The sequence below is a fragment of the Sphaeramia orbicularis genome, chromosome 14, assembly GCF_902148855.1.
Source record: "Sphaeramia orbicularis chromosome 14, fSphaOr1.1, whole genome shotgun sequence".
Taxonomy (NCBI): Eukaryota; Metazoa; Chordata; class Actinopteri; order Kurtiformes; family Apogonidae; genus Sphaeramia; species Sphaeramia orbicularis.
In genome coordinates this window covers 44512977-44530748 of record NC_043970.1, presented here as the reverse complement: position 1 = coordinate 44530748, position 17772 = coordinate 44512977, and the positions used below count along the sequence as shown (strand labels likewise).

General features: G+C 32.8%; 1 protein-coding gene across 1 annotated transcript in view; it reads right to left on the bottom strand.

Annotated features, from left to right (window-relative positions):
- Window positions 1-14751, bottom strand: part of LOC115433328 (AT-rich interactive domain-containing protein 5B) — a 71811-nt gene extending 57060 nt beyond the window's left edge. The window contains exon 1 of the mRNA XM_030154675.1: window positions 14351-14751. Coding sequence (XP_030010535.1) covers window positions 14351-14371 — 21 coding nt within the window. The 5' untranslated portion in view covers window positions 14372-14751. The remainder of the gene's footprint in view (window positions 1-14350) is intronic.
- Window positions 14752-17772: the final 3021 nt, after the last annotated feature.

The window sequence follows — 17772 nt, the reverse complement described above, 5'->3', positions numbered from 1 at the left end:
AAAAACCAGTAGTGAAAAACAGCAGCTATGAGAAAAAGATCACTTAACACTTCGGGAACATGATATGTGGACTGCAGGAGTTATTATGGAGTGATAGCAGAATGCCAGGAATATCATTAAAATAGACAAGGTCACAGTTTGAATGTCACAGTCTATATCCTGCTGTAACTGAAATAATACAACCACAGGAGATAGCAGAAAAAGACTGACTCGCCATGGAAAATATGAGGGAAATAAAAGTCACTGCAGCGCGACACACACAATATAAACGCTATTCAACTAAATTATGGGTATATTATAGGTACAGCACGCTGGTGAAAGACACAGAAACATTAATCAGTGCCATAAACACACTGTAGGAACAGTGAACAGTCGTATGTCATTAAAAAAACCAAAGGAATCTCCAAAACTCAGAACTCAAAGTCCACCAGAGAACATAGTACCCATTATTTTAGTGAAAAACACGCATTTACAGAAAAATATCTAAGAAACAAAGGTTGACCTGTGTTTTTCCAACTTCTTACTTTTACATTTTTACACAAAAATATCTGAACTTTCTGCATCTTACATTTTCAACGACAGATTTATTGCTTAAACTTAACATTAAGTCAGAGAAATGACAACTATTTTAATGATAACACAAAATAAAGCTACAAAAAAATGACGTATTCAGATGTAATCTGAGTGCACTTCACAACCTATACTTTTTATGTTGCGTAATAACGCAGTTAAAGCAGTGATTGTACTTTTACAGAAGTATGTGTATTTCTACTGAAGGGACAGTTTGGACATTTGTTGCCAACAATGGAAAAAGAAAGTTATTAAGAAGACTATTATTTGATCAATATCATTAGGGCTTTCTCTGCCATCATTAAGCTGAAGAACAACAATAAGATGGTGACAAAGTATAATTTTAATTATGATAATACTATAGTTTTTTCCCCCCAGTCTCAGACTTTTGTTTGACTTAATAAATAAACCACTCCAATCATTTATTGGTTATTTAAAATAATTGACTGAATTGACGCAGTGGATAATTAGTGCAACATTTAATATTGTAGCTGTGATTGTATGCGATTACAAGAATCACATGAAAAATCACATTCACTTTTTCAGATCTAATGTTCATCAGGTTTTGTCTATGTTTTTTTGGGTGTTGCCTATTTAATATCTACTCTGGGTCTTCCCATGAAACTGGGTTTATTGTGGTACTTGGCACTTTGCCAGCTTTTTTAGATCCAATAATAAAAAGAGAAATGTAGACATATTTTCCCCCAGGATGTACCTAATGATGCAAAAAAATATACTCTTGCTATGAGCCATCCCAAAATTAATGAATTTTTAATAAAATAATGGGGCCAAAAATAGGACCAAAATTGGGACAGGAAAAGCTACTTAGAAGTCAGTGCATTTCATCTGGAAAACATGGCTTTAAATGGTCTTATATAGACTATAAATAAAGACACTGTTAAATTTGATGATCCTAGTGGTTTTTCTAATCCAGACATTGAGTTTTTCATGAATTTCATTCGAGGTTTCGTGTGTAACCAATCGTGTCCACTCACATTACGTGCGGAACCAGTCCATTTAAACACAAGTAAATCACAGGTGATTTTGCAACAGCGGACATTTTTGTGAAACACTCTGCCTTGCACATTTACTTCTATTCCCAAAGTGTGCCTGTGAGAAAATGAAAACATATTCAAAACAATAGAATAATAGAAACTGCTGGAATATTGACTAGTCATAATTTCTGAGGAAAAAGCTGATATCACTGAGTTGTCTGTGGATTTGCTTTGTGTATAGTGTGGGTATTGGAAAAAAAACCTGAAAAAAAGACAGGGGAGTTCTTTATAGAAACCTGGTGTCCGTGTTACATGCAGATTTTTGTATGCGAGCGTCAAATAAAAATGTGTTAAATTTGAAAAATAGTTTCACTTTTTCCTCAGTATTTATTTATTTTAAAATAATAATAATTCCAAACCTCCTTCATAACATTAGTCTACTTTTGTTTTACATCTCTGTCCTGCTTTTAGGGATCAGTTTCATAGAAGCATCCCTCGAGCTTTGGTAAGAATATTGACACAAAATTACAGGAAATTTATGGGGTTTTTTAAATTGAAAAGTGCTAATATTGTTTCATGGGAGGACTCCAAACCAAATTCCATCCATGAGATCTGATCGTATGTTGGCAGATCTAATACCTGATGTGAACACACTGAGCACACATTAGGAGACATGCATCAGTTTAAATAGAAATGTGTCTGAATACTAAGCGGACAACATCTGTGCAAATAAAACTTGTCAACCAACAGCCTCATATTCGACATCGGAACATTTCAAGAAGCCCATACAGAGCACTGCAAGTGTGCACATCTGCCTCTGAAAACACTTGGAGATGTTTTCATCACTAACATAAAAATGCCATGATAAGAATTTTTTAAAAAGTCGTTAAATATTGTTGACATATTAACGTTTCAGATGCATCAATTGAGTTTTGACACCGACAGACAACAAAACACTTCAGAGTCAGATTGTTTGACAGCAGATGTAACTTTCCACTATGTTTCAGACTATAGCAGATATTTATTTGCACATAGAGCAGGGAAATCAAATCTGATCACACTGAAGATGCATTAGGAGACTATTTTTAATACCAAGCCTGGAAACTGAGGATTGGATTCCAGGTTTTGCCGATATATCCAAAACCCTGCATCACCCCTTTGACTGTTAAACACTGTATAACTGTTGAACTAAACATCTACATCTATGTAATAAATGTCACATAAATGTGGAATTGAATGTCAAAATAACCATTTTTTTTTTACTTTTACTTCCCCTTAAAGTCTGAATTTGTTGTTTGGAACTATATCAACTATCAGCTGCCAACAGAGCTGAGTTCTGGTGATACAGAGTGTGTTAGACAATCTGATTAATTTGTCAAAGTAACTAAAGGTTTAATGTATAACATTAAAATATATTCATGTGTTTAGTTTGTCTGACCTGGTTTTGGGGTCAGATCTAGTCATTTTTTGACGTAAACCGACTCCATTAATAAGCTAATGTGTTGATCATCCATGACCCCCACACACCCATCCTCCCTCATCCAATACCCACAATCCACCAGAGTTGAAACGAGTATAGCACCTACACCTGTTGCAGATGTGGAAGCAGATCGCATTCACACAGCATCATACCGTGCTGGAGTCTATGCAGTCCGTACCCAGGACTACCTTCTCAACTGGACTAGAGCACGGAACGGTTGCATTCACATGGATAAAATTAAGCAGACTTTGGGGTCCAGCGTACCCAGATACAGACTCGAGTATGCTGTGTGAAAATGCCCTGAGAGTGAATGTGTGGATTTTGACAAAAAAGAAATGGTGCATTGTAGGTTTTTTCATGGATGTAGAAAACTAAGACAGTTGTTAACTTAGTAATGAAATCAGAACAACAACCACAGACTCAAAAAACTTGCATTCTGAACCTTTAATCATCTAAATGTTCAACATCAGCTACTACAAACGTAACAAAACCCAGAAATACAGTCATGGACAAAATTATTAGACCATCAAAAACAATGGTTATGCAATCAAGTACTAACTCCTGTGTGTATCATGCAACTAAAACACACAGAAAAGAAAACACGGAATGTGTAAAAATACTGTTTTTGTCAGTACAATGCCATTGATATTGATGTAAGAACTGAAGTGATTTTGGTTATCATCAAGAAAACATGGAAAATGGATCAATATCAGCTCTCAAGTTAAACTACTATGAGCTATATTTGTTGTAACCATTATTTTTGTCCAAACAAATGTTAATTTTAATGCCTGGTACAACTAAAGATATAACAAATGGAAGAAAACAAGGGTGGTCTAATAATTTTTTCTGCAATTGTAGACATAAAATGAAACCTTTCCAGTCAGATTTATCTCTATTGATTGCTAAGCTACAAAGCCCACGAGGACAATAAAATCTACAATTGATTCTGTTGAGTTTCTGTAAATTGGCTTAGAGTCTGGTTTTGACCAACTCTATATGTAAAGTGTCATGAGATAACTTTTGTTATGATTTGGCGCTATATAAATAAAATTTGATTGATTGAATTACAAACAGAGATAGACTGATAGCACATTTTATAAACCAACAGCAACCAAGAGTTAACATTGTTCTTTAAATGTGGAATAACTGAAGGAAAATAGTTCCTCAAAAGATTAAATCACACCCACCTAGATACTGAGTTCCACATTTAATGAGTTATTACCTTTGAAAATCCTCCTGAGGTTAATTCTCCGTGATTGATTCAATAATTTGACCTATTTTTCAAGTCAACGATCAAGTTAGTTTCACACATGTATAGTGGATTTTAATTGTCAAATTTAACCATTGTTATTTTATCAGTTTTTAGTAATCCACAATTGGTGAACTTCTTACCGTTTCACTTTCACATCTTATTGACAGCTAAACATTGAATAGAGGTAGCAGCAAATTAAAGGCCAAAATATACTAATTTGGAGCAGACAATATTTAATACCTGATTAATCAGTCAAAATAAGGCCCAGCAAAATATCTGACGATTAGAAACCAGAAGACTGTTGAATTATACACCGACATAAAACTACAAACTACCCAAATAAATATATCAATGAACACAAACCAAAGCCATGATAAATTCTGAAACTGAATATGAAAATAACAAAAAAATAAATAAATAAATTCTAGGTGCAATAATAAACTTTTTTTTTTTTTACTCTTATTGACTCTCAGAACCAGTATTTCCAGTCTCATATTAATTACTGAAGCCAGGTTTAACACACAGGATGTGGCCAAAAAAAAATCCTAATACTTTTCTTTAACGTTATGGAGAAGTTACAAGTTTAATCTATTTTTTCTAGCCTATATGAACTAAAAATATGTTTCACAAATGTCCTCTCTTTACTCAGACTATACCTGGATAACAGGATATATTCTGAATATTTGTTCACTTCTGCGATTCAGGCATTTTTCACAATTTTTTTCCCAATGCTAGAGTCGATCATATTTATCAGCTTTGTGTTGGGGTCGGATTTGTGTACAGAATTGGATGTTTGTTAACATTTGCCAACACTGGTTGACTTAATTTGTCAGATGATGTGTTGATCATCCACAAACCCCACCCCCATTTGTTTGTAAAATATCTTATTGGTGCTGGTGGTTGATGTCTAGTTATGCATGGAACTTAACCGCATCCATCAGAATAAGAATGTCCCTGTATAGATGTGTCTGTACTCACCTTTTGTTTTCCATTATCATATAATACCATCTAAGCTCACAGCTTTGGACATAATTGAGACCACATTTGACTTTCTATTCAAAATGCATAAAACCACCGTTCAACATGACCTTTTTGATAGTAGATTAGATTAAATTTCAGCATTAAATCCATCAGGGGATGGTATAATGGTCCCATAGAATCCAAAATAGTACTTGTTTGTGATGTTAGATTTATTTCTTTGAGCCTGTTCGATCGCAGCAGAGGAATCAAGTAGTTTACTGGAAAAATACTCAGTGTTTTTCTAGTTTCCATTTTTGGTCTAATTCATTGCCTTACATACATGTTTAACTGTATTTACTTTGTCTCTGGACCCTTATTTTTAAGCTATGGCTTCTTGTGGTGTCCCATTTCACAAATCTCCTGTGTATTTATCCACGATTTTGTGTTTGTGAATTCACTGAACAGAAAAAAACAAAACACTGAAAAATAAATAAATAAATACAAAGACAAAATAGCAAAAGATGCCACTGTGATCTGATAAACTTAGGCAAGTTGGGTGAAAAAACACTGAATGGTTTTAAGTTCTGCTCAGACAAAAAAACTCTGAAGGATGTACAAATATACTGATCACATACTCCCACGTTATACACCAGAGATATAAAAATTACAGTAAAATAAGTGTTATAGTTATATGCATGAATTAGTGTTTTCCATCTGGGTCTTTCCGTGAAACTGGGTTTATTTTGGTATCTGGCACTTTGCCAACTTTTTTAGACCCAATAATAAAAGAGAAATGTAGACATATTTCCCCCCAGGATGTACCTAATGATGACCTCAGATAAATGCAAAAAAAATTATACTGTTGCTCTGAGCCATCCCAAAATTAATGAATCTATAATCAAATACTGGGGCCAAAAATTGGACGAAAATTGGGACATGAAAAGCTACTTAGGCGTCAGTGCATTTGATCTAGAAAACATGGCTGTAAATGGTCTTATATAGACTATAAATAAAGACACTGTGTTAAATTTGACAATCCCAGTGGTTTTTCTAAAATAGACATGAAGGTTTTTCATGAATCTCAGTCTCATTCGAGGTTTCGTACATAACCCATCATGTCCACTGGCGAAATATGGGGAACCTGCCCATTTAAACAAATAAATCTCGAGTGATTTTGCAACAGCAGTCATTTTTGTGAAACACTGCCTTGAATATTTACTTTGATTCCCAAAATGTATCTGTGAGGATGAAAAGATATTCAAAAAAATAGTAGCGTGTAATTTTCGTGTCCATATTACCGTGTTACATGCGGATTTCTATATGCGTGCGTCAAATTTAAAAACTGTTATATCTGGAAAAATTGTTTCTTTTTTATCTCAGTAAATATTTATTTTTAAAATGGACCCAAAGTGCCTCCAACTTTGCTTCATAACTGCTTTTAGGAACTGGTTTCATAGAAGAACCCAGATTGTTTTACAACATCAAATGTTTTTCATTTATTGTTTTTAAGTCCATAATTGGGTTTTAAGTACAATTTTTTCCTCCATTACTGTGTTATGAAGCAAAAAATTCAAGTGTATTTTGACAGATTTTTGGCTTCATATTAATGAAATTCATTGTCTTTTCGATTCTTTGTCACAGTGATAAGAATGACAAGACAAAACACAATATTAAGTATTTAGATTAAAATGCCTTGGAAGTACTGAAGCAAATATTAGTCAAAAATCTAAGGATTAATTGGACAGACATTTAGACAAATATGAAAACAGGAAATACAGATTTACCACATCTATTGTAGAAATATTCTAAGTCCTAGTTTTAGGAAGAGCAGAGTATGATTCACTCCACATCAGTCTGAGCTCATGTCATTGTATTTTGGGATTTTTATAGATGTTTTTACACCATAGGAGCAGGTGGTATGACTAATATGTATTGTAAGACTTTTATATTTATAGGTACAAGGACAAAAAACATTGTAGAGAAGAAAATCGGGTTACTACTGAGACATGTTTAGTGGTTCAAGGAAACATGTCAACTAAAGTAGCATTTTTACAAATAAGACCATTTTAGGATTGAACCAACGCTAATTTTTATTATCAGTCAATCTGTTAATCAGCTTCTAATTACAGTGATTGATCATTTTATGTGTAAAATACTAGAGGATGTCTTTCCAATGGTCAATAAACTGTAAAAAACACATTTGCTTTGCCTAAAGATATTAAGAAAACTAAGAAATAGTCAAGATAATTGGCTTTTTCCCTAAAAACTTGTTAAAATAATCACTCATCCTCCTTTGATAAGAGTCATAGAATAATCTTTTTCTACCAGCGGTTTGACTAAAGCTAAAATCAATACTGACACATGGTTTTTATTCCACTTCATGTCATTGGGAAAATACTGGCCCTATAATCAGGGAAATATAGCAGCATTAGGAAAATACTGAAACATACCATTAGCTGATAATTGAATATTATTGGGATTTTTAAACATATGATTAGAGAAATGGCTACTTGATATGAATAGGGAGAGAAAATAATTAATGATAAAAGATTACAGGAATACTGAATACAACTGGACACTACAGTAATGTTATAGATATTTTAAGAAATATTTTGCCAAAAAGGAAGTGATAGCCCTTATCAGATTTTTTATAGGAATCAATGAGCTGAGTTTATTTATGAATAAGTGAAGAAATTAGATGTAAAACTAGAGGTAAACAAATTTATCATTTCTTTTTTTCCAATATCAGCCTTAATTTTGTTTTTTGAAAGCTGATATTTGATCAGTAGTAAAAATGATGTAAGATATTTGATCAGGCACCTGTGTGGGCAGCACTTGAAGTTCAATAAATGTTAAAAGAGTACTATGTGCAAGTGTATTAATAATTTCATTTATACTGCTGTGTAAAAATCTTAATTATCCGAGTGTTTCAATTGTATTTTCTGGTCAATGTGCTTTTAAAATACATAAATAAATAAATTGGCCTTAAATATCAGCCTCAAAAATTGGCATTAGATATTGGCCATCGACCAAATTTATTTATCTTTTTCATTATAAAATTGGCCTTAGAAAATCCAATATCAGTTGACCTCTGCTTAAAACAAAAAAAGATTATATTCATGTTTCCAGATTCTATACTACAGAGTATCATAAAGGCATTACACTAGGAATACAACATTTACTTTCTTTGTATATTATCCTCTCAATTAATCGATTCTTTGGTCAAAAAACACCAGAAATGTCATAAAAGTCCAAGATATCATCATCTCTTGTTCGAGCCACAGCATTAAGATATTCAGCTGCTGTCAAAGAAGCAACAAATAAGGAAATACTGGCATTTAAGAAGCCCAGAGATTCAGAGAGGTTTGGCTTTTTTCTATTAAAAAAAAACCCACTCAATTTGTTATTGATTATCAACACAGAACAATGCTGCCATTATTGACTGAAAGCAGATCTCAAACACCACCATTGTGTTTTCCCACTAAACTGTGACACTCTTCACTACCACAAAACTATTTAAATTGTAAGAATTGAGGCTTAATTTTTGTGCCGTGGTGACATCAGTGTGCATCAGTAGATACAGCTCCTCCATTTTGGACTGAAAGCACTGCAGTTTCCACTCTTCGACAATCTGATATAAAACAGCATTAAGTTTAAAGCTCTGTTCACACCTGACTAGTTTAACCTGAGGACATTGAACTAAGCACGTCTCAGTTCTTTGCACTGCATTCATATTTCTTTAATGTAAGTTTTTTGACAGTTTTACCTTTAATCAAAGTGTTGAAGGACAGATGGTGTATTTTTTTATATAACCCTTTGAGGTGAATCTGTAAATGTGACATTTCACAATATATTTTTCATAAAAAATATTACTGATACTTTTCTAATGTAACGACTCAATACTGTTACCTCAGCTGAACCATAGATGAATGTCCCTCACTGAATGCTGCCGTTCAAGTCATTACTTAATTGAGATTTCACTCTTAAAAGAATTTTAGGTTTCCTCCTTTTTCTGCGTCATGAAAAAACGTCCTATATTTGCACCAAAACACACTTGAATCCTTAATTTATAATCCCGAGAGCAGAATCCTGGAGACAGGCTGAATAAATACAAAAAAAAAAAAAAAACCTCTGTTTGGTGAAATATGTAGTTAGTTTATTTTACAATTTTTACTTTTATTACAAACAGGTCTACTCAGGATTAAAATGTCAGACAATTATTACTAAATACTAGAGGTCAAGCATAAATATTAGTGTGAAATGGACAAACTAAAGTAAATGTACACCTATGAAAGTGGGTAATTGATATATTAAATCAACATAAACCAGTACCAGTAGGATTTAGCTCCAATAGCAGTCAATGGTTAGCCTAAAATCAATATATTTACATTATAATATAATAAAACTTATCAATCACAATGATTTTCACTGGTTTGATGTTCAGCGAGTCTATTTATTTACTGCTTGAACATGTTCTGTTCAACACTTCTTTCTAATAAAGTCAAAAGCAGTGATTTCTAATAGAGTTGAGAGCTTTCTTTTTTCCCTGATGGGGGGGCGGGGGGGGGGTTAATATCGAACAATTAATCACTCTGTCCTGTTGAAACCTTTCCAAAATCCACTGTTGGTCAACATCCAAGTACGGAAGTATTTACTTTATACTTCACCTTTTTTATATTAAAGACAATAATGATAAATACTACTGTTTCACTCCTCAACATTTAACTTAAGTAAGATTAAAATGAAACTAAGAGCAGACGACCTTAACTAAAATTTGATGTTGGACTTTTATCGTATTTGCATTTAAGTTAAATAGTTACTGTTTGTCACAATGAGTTTCTTCATTCACTGAAAAAAATAATCTATTAATAGTTAATACAATTATAATTCAAGCAAACTGACAACATGTTGTAAGTAAAATGCTCATTTCTGACACTTATTTAATCATATTTTACAATAAAAAAAAAGATTAATATATTAGGAGGTTTAGATCAATGTTTCAATTTTGCTATTTTGTGTTACTACATTTGACTTTTCTGCAAGTTTTAAGAACCAAATATTGCTTTTACTTCAGTTTATTGACTCTTCTGTGACTTTTTCTCTGTAGAAATACATTATGTGTCAAACTTTCAGATCTGAAACACAAATATTCTACAGATTAAAGATGAAACTCAAAGTGTTACAACTGCTCCATTACAACCATTTTTATTTATCAGGTATTTTTAACTTTTTCAGCTTGTCTTGCTTATACTTTGAGTCTTTTAAAAGCCATTTCTGACTTTTCTCTGTGAAAATTTTACATTAATACATCTTATTGATAAACTTCTTACTTTGCTAACAAACCTTTTGGGAGATACCGAAGCTGAGACAATAAGCATTAAAACTACTTCACTCAGATTTTTTTTTTATTCATCATGTGACAGTCATGTCTCATTTGTTAAGCAATTTGTAACTTTTGACCAATGAGAAGCTCTATAAATACTGTATATACATTTTACTGGTTTACGTACGGGCTTAGGTCAAATTTGACAATTGACAAAAACTGACAGTTTGACGAAACTTCTGTCAATTATAACTTATATTCATGATGCATTTTTAGTTTTTTATGCATTTCCCTTACTTTATAATGTACTTTTATTTTTGCTTTTAATGCTTGCCTTAATGCTATCATTTTTGTGCAAATTTCAGGTGCTGAGGCCACTTTTTAATGCCTAAAAAATACATTGTGTCTTTTCTATTACTAAGACAGCTACATGAATGCATTTCATTTACTTTCTAATGTTCTTTGAGTCTAAACTAACGACCTCCAGCACAAACATTCTGCATTATAGGAGCTGAAGCAAATGATTTTGAAGCCAATCTATTAAAAATGGTTTTAGCTGTCGTGTATGTTTAACTTTTATTACTCGTCTTGCTCTTCATATCTATTTTATGCTGTTTTTTTTTTTACTTTGAAATTTGCGACTTCTTCTCAGGGAAAACTTCTACATAAATACATTTTCCTGGTTGACTTACATAGTTTGTGACGTTTAGTCAAAACTGTTTGAATCCATTCTACTTCACAGTGTGTGGAAGTGAGTTTGTGTAAAATTAGAGAGCTCTAACACAAAAATGCTGCAAATTATAGGTGCTGACAGGAAACATGTTGAAGTCAATCTATTAAAAACATTGTACATCTAACTTATTCCTTGTCTTACTCTTAATATCTCTTATACCATTTTTTTTTTTTTTACTTTTGCACATCAATTTGTGACTTTTTCTCAGTGAAATGCTTTATATAAATACATTTCTTGAGATTTGTTTGCTCAAAACTCTTTCTGAATCCATTCCACTTGCATCCAAACATGCTTTGTGTCAAAATTACAAAGCTCTAACACAAAGATTCTGCAAAATATAGGCACAGGGACAAAAAATGTCGAAGCTAATCTATTAAAAATTGTTTCATTTTTAGTAGACGTTTTATTTTTATTTATCTTTTATTCTTCGTCTTTCTCTTAATATCAGTTTTATGCTGTTCTTTAGACTTTTGCACGCCAATGTGTGCCTTTTACTCAATTAAAGTATTTATATAAATAGCCTGTATCTTCCTGTTTAACTAACATCCTTTGTTTCTTTTTCCCAAAACTCTATATGAATCCATTCACTTCCCAATACGCTTTGTGTCAAAATTAGAAAGCTCTCAAATTCTGCAAAGAACGGGTCAAGGACAAAAGTGTTAAAGCTAATCTATCAAATATGGCTAATTATTGGATACATTTAATTTTATTCTTTGTCTTGCTCTTAATGTCTGTATTACGCATTTTTTATTACTTTTACACAAGCAATTTGTGCCATTTTCTAAAAAAAATAAAATAAAATCATTATATAATGACATTTTCCTGATTTCTGCTTAAAACTCTATATGAATCCATTTCATTTAGGTCCTAAAATGCTTTGTGTCAAAATTAGAAAGCTCTCAAATTCTGCAAAGAACAGGCAAAGGACAGAAGTGTTAAAGGTAATCTATTAAATATGGTTTAAATTACTGCACATGTTTAGTTTTTATTCTTTGTCTAGTTTTTAATGTCTGTTTATTACTTTTCACAAGCAATTTCTGCCATTTCCTCAAAAAAAAAAAAAAAAAAAAAAAAAAAAAAAAACTGCTTCATCTAAAGATATTTTCCTGATATTTGCTTAAAACTCTATATGAATCCATCTCACTTAGGTCCTAACATGCTTTAAGAGAGCTCAAAACATGTTAGAGAGCTCCAACGAAAAAAGAAAAAAAAAAAAAAAACAATTCTGCAAATTATAGGCACTGCAAGAAAAAGTCAAACACCACTTCTGGTCTCTCCTCCATTTTGCAAATAATACTCACAGAATTTGAGTTAAAAAGCATTTCCAACGGAGAAAAGGGTGATTATATAATGTGGTATCAGTTCTTTAACATAAATGAAGGACAAAATGCTCTCCTTGCTCTGTTTTTATCGACTAAATGAGTTTTAATGAATATCATAGGGCTTTTTTTTTTTTTTTTTGCCCTGGGGGAGGGCCAGCTGAAGCAGTGCTCCAGCCTAGCGGTGGAAACGAGGCAGGGCTGAGCAGGCAGGAAAATAAAAGCCACATAATATAATCTGAGCCCCGAGAGGCAGCCCTGTGTCTAAAATGTGAATATACACAAGAGTTTAAGATGGAAACCCTTAATCTGCAGCCTGCCCACGTCAGTTCTCGTGATATTTCTGGGGATGCTGATTTTTCTTTTCTTTTTTTTTTTTTTTTGGTTGTTTTTTTTTTTTTTTTGGTTTTTTTTTTTGTTATGTTTTTTTTACACAGTTTTCAGCTCGGTAAGGAAGGAAGAGGAGGAGGAAGGGGAGGAGGGGTGGGGGTGGCGAGAAAAAAAAAAACGCGACGAATATTAATAATAAAATGTCTCCTGCTTGGACAATAAATAAATAAATAACCTCTAAACACAGCCTACAGTACTGACCTTGGGTATATCCTGTTATTCAAAGCCTCATAACTTCACCACAAGGAAAAAAACATTTAGATGCTGCGAGAAATTAATATTTAAACTAAGGCATTATAAAAAATATACAACCACTGCTGGGATATTGAATATTTCCCACGCCACACATGAAGCATTCCAGTCAAAATGTCAGACTTTACTGCTTTTATTTCGACTACACTGCCCTGGCTATGTCCTTTGAATGTTTCCTGGGTTTTAGGCAGGACTAATCCTCGCTATTTCAAGTACAAAAACTCCACATTTCCTCTTCAAACACACACACACACACATACATACATACACACACACACAATATTCACATTCCTCCTTAAACTGTGGCAATTACGCCGGAGACAAAATGTCGGGGGATTTGATAATAATATCAATATGCTCCCTATTAAAAAAAAACAACACTACTGCTGCTCCACCTAGTCCCTGTCGAAAAATATTTCAATCTTTAATATCACGTCGATGTGGGATTTAATTTGGAGAGTTTCCGTTCAGAATTAAAATGTCGTAACACCGACACGCTGCTATCGCCGTTTTTTGGTCAAAAAAAAAAAAAAAGGTGCACGAGCTGAAAAGTTTCCTGATATTTTCCGGCAGGCACACGGCCAGAAATTTAATTTTATTTCGCTAATGTGTTGTTAGTGTGGGTGGGGGTTGGTAGCCAGAGGAGAAGCGGAGACAGTCGACACGACACACAAAGAAATTAATCATTAACACAACGAAAAATATCAGAAATATTAAACTGGAATTGAACGGCTGAGTGTCGGATATCAAAGCAGGCGACAGCTCGCGCACATAACCGTCAAGGATTGTGTAAAAACGCCGATATTTTTAGCTTATTTTCAGCCTGTGGAGGAAAAAAAAGTTGAGTCTGCTTGAATAAAGTTGTAATTGCAGTCAGAGCAACTCTCGGGGCTTGGTTTTGGTTGATATGGGAAAACAATCAATACGACATGGTCAAAGTAAATGAAAGAAAACGCCGAAAAGGCCGAAATTTTACGCGACACAAGGTTAAAATTATTCCCCCTTCAACAGGTCAGAAATCTGCCGGTTCTCAGCACCACAAATGTACATTTATTAGGAAATAATATCGGCTTTACCTGTATTGCATTGTGCTCCATTGCAGTCCTGCATTCCCTCTCTGAGGCCCCTCTCCGGTTACACCGCCGGGACTCGCCGACACACAAACAAACGCACCAGAAAGGGGGAAAAAAAAAGCTGCTTTTTTAGTGGAAATGGGACAGGATCTAGGTGTGGCCAAAGTTTGCCACAGACTCCAACTTAATGTTAATATTGAAAAATGAGCGATTTCCCTTTTGTATTTCGGCAGCGACGCGTTCCGTAAAAAATCATCACGATTGGAGGCCGAAAATTGACGAAATTGCGCCGAACTGTGCGCAAAAACGCCGGCGGCGAACAAAGGAGACGCGTATATAATTTTTTCGTCTTACATTCACAAATCAAAATAGTTGAGCTGATCCCAGAGCTGTGTATGTGTGTGTCTGTGTGTATGTGTTTGAGCATGTACGGCGCATGCGCGGAGCAAGACGCATGGCGATGGTCTCCAGTGGTCGGAAACCCAAAGCAAAGCCGGGAGGAAGCAGAAAAAAAACGCGAAAATATCAGTCATTTCGGCTGCAGAGAGAAAATCAGACTCATACAACACCCGGCAGCTTTAATCTGCACTACCATCCACCAACACCACCTATTTATTATTGTTATTATTATTATTATTATTATTATTATTATTATTATTATTATTATTATTATTATTATTATTAGTGTCTAAATGATTAAGAGCAGGCTTGATCTCCTCTCACAGATATTTAGTCCGCACAGCTCGGGTTAAAAATACTGTGGAGACACACATCAGCCTGTAATGACAGCATCCAAACACTAGGTCTAAAAATATGCATCTGTGGAGCTGCCACATTCACATGCAGACATTTTATTGTATGAAAAATAATTTTAATAATAATAATAATAATGATAATAAGAATAATAATAACAGACGTCTCATGCACCACATGTCACTGAAATCACACCTAAATAATGATGTTATGCAAGGAAAGGCATGAATTTAAGGCTGGAGTTGATGATAAACAAAGGATTTATAATAAATGACCATGTCTATTACCATGACAACAAAGGCTCAAGTGCATCAGACTGTAATCCAGCTGTATGTGATTAGACAGATTACAGACTTTAATATTTAGATGAATTAATGCATATACTGCTGATAATTATGCTTAATAAATCCTCTCAGCAAAGGACAGCTGTGGGAGGTTGATATTTTTGTTATTCTTCTTATTTTGGCACAGAATAAATGTAATATTTTCAAGATTTGGCTCAAGTATGAAGGGAATCAATAAAAATTTGCAAGGCTAGAATAATAAGTGGTACTTGTTTAAGGACCACTTTGTGAAAATCAGGTTACAGAATGCTTCATGTAAATATAAAATGAGAAAAGCATTGTACATGGAGGAAATAAAAAGAAGAATAAATGCAAATCATGATCAGAAAAAGATATTAAATGAGAGATAACTACTAATGTAAAGACTGATCAGATTCACACAACAAAGAATAAATACAATGGAATAAACATTTATTGCTGTTCATAGAGTAGTAGGTTTTATTTAGCCGCATTTCAGTTGGTAAAATTATGTGCAAATTTAAATAAATAAATAAATAAATAAATAAATAAAAACTCAGACAATACAGATAAAAAGGTTTTTACTTTAATGCAAAAACATTTTGGGCTCATAATTTTTGGACATAATTCATGTTTTTCGCAACACGCACGGTCCCAAAAAACCAAATGTGGGACAAAGATTATGTGTCTCAGGGGAGATGTTGGTTATGTTATCAAGGAAGGAGAGGCAGACTAATATTTAATGTCTAATTTAGTATAATATGGACAAATAATACAAATATGCAGTAATAAGGTGATAAAATTTTCAAAAAACACATTTTGTACATTTTGTCCTCTCATGTCTCCTTCATGTGCTTTAATAGTTTCTTCTCTTTCTAATAAGGATTTAAAAAATATTGAATGACTTTATCGAAATAAACAAAACAATCAATTAAATAACAAAATATTGACAAAATATTCAATAAATTCAACTTGTACATCAATATTTTATGTCTTATGGTTATTTTATTCTGAATTAACCTGTAAACAAGCAGAAATTAAATTTTTTTTGCAGTTTTTCTAAAATTCAGGTTATATTTTGTAACATTAAATGCAAAGCTCATATTAATCTACTTGAATTCATGTATTTTGTTCAAAATGTAAAGACATTGTCTCAATAGTGGGACAAAGTGGGGACGAGGGATAAAAATACTGGGATGTCTTGAACAAAGTGGGTTAAAATGAAGTACTTTTTCATATTTTTTATCATTCTATTAAACTGGTGACACGTTCAATTTGTAGTTAATTTATTATTTATTTATGTATGTATAATTATTAAGAGTAGAACAGACTATAGATCAGTATTCTATTCTAAATATTTCATTAAATTATATAAGGACATCTGATGTTTTCAATAATCAAATATAGTTGAAAATTTGAATATCTCTGAGTCATTAACATTTACTGAATTCTCTATTGATAACCAGACATTTCATAAACATGGAAAATAAATAAATAAATAAATAAATAAATAAATAAATAAATAAATAAATAAATAAAAATAAAAGTTTTACAAATCCCTAAATTTTACTATCTTGCATAACATTTTTAAACATGATATAACTTTTAAGAGTGGGACAAGTTTTCATTTAATTTCAAAATCTGATTAGAGGCCGTTTAGTCTTATTTTTGTGAAAATTAAAGAACATTTTGAAGCTTTTAGCATTTAATAATTTATACAAGGATTTCAAAATACTAAACAGTAGTGACAAAGAAAAGCTCAACACATCACTTATATGAGATCTGATTTTCCTTTCCATTTAATCCTATTAAACGGTGACGTTAGCAGGAAGTCGCTGAACACTAACAATACTTTTATTGTCAAGCAGCAGCAAATGGTTTTCAAATGTGTTGTTTTATTGTATTTTCAGTTGCTGATCAGTCAGAATGTAATGAAATCAAACCATTTATCAGATTCCCTGTGTTTAAATGACTTGAATGCCGAAGTTTGACATCATCTGTTTTTATAGTGACATTTAAGATACGATGATGGAAAATATGGCTTGTTTCAATTAACGAACAGGAAATCACAAAATGTTTTTGTGCTTAAATGTAACAAACAGGATGTATTATTCCAAAATTTTGTTTTATTCAACTGGTTATGACAAAATCTAGATATATTTTAGGAAAACCTAATGTCAGCCAAAAAAAAAAAAATGTTCATTTTGATTCCCTGTGTCACGCAGCAGTAATTTAAGTATTTTTACCCCAAAATTTTATTTCTGTAAATTGTAAAAATGTCATGCAAAAGTACTTACTGAGACTGATTCATACATGTATTAACCCATGAAGACCCAGTGCTACTTTTGTGTCAGTTCCCAAATGAATTTT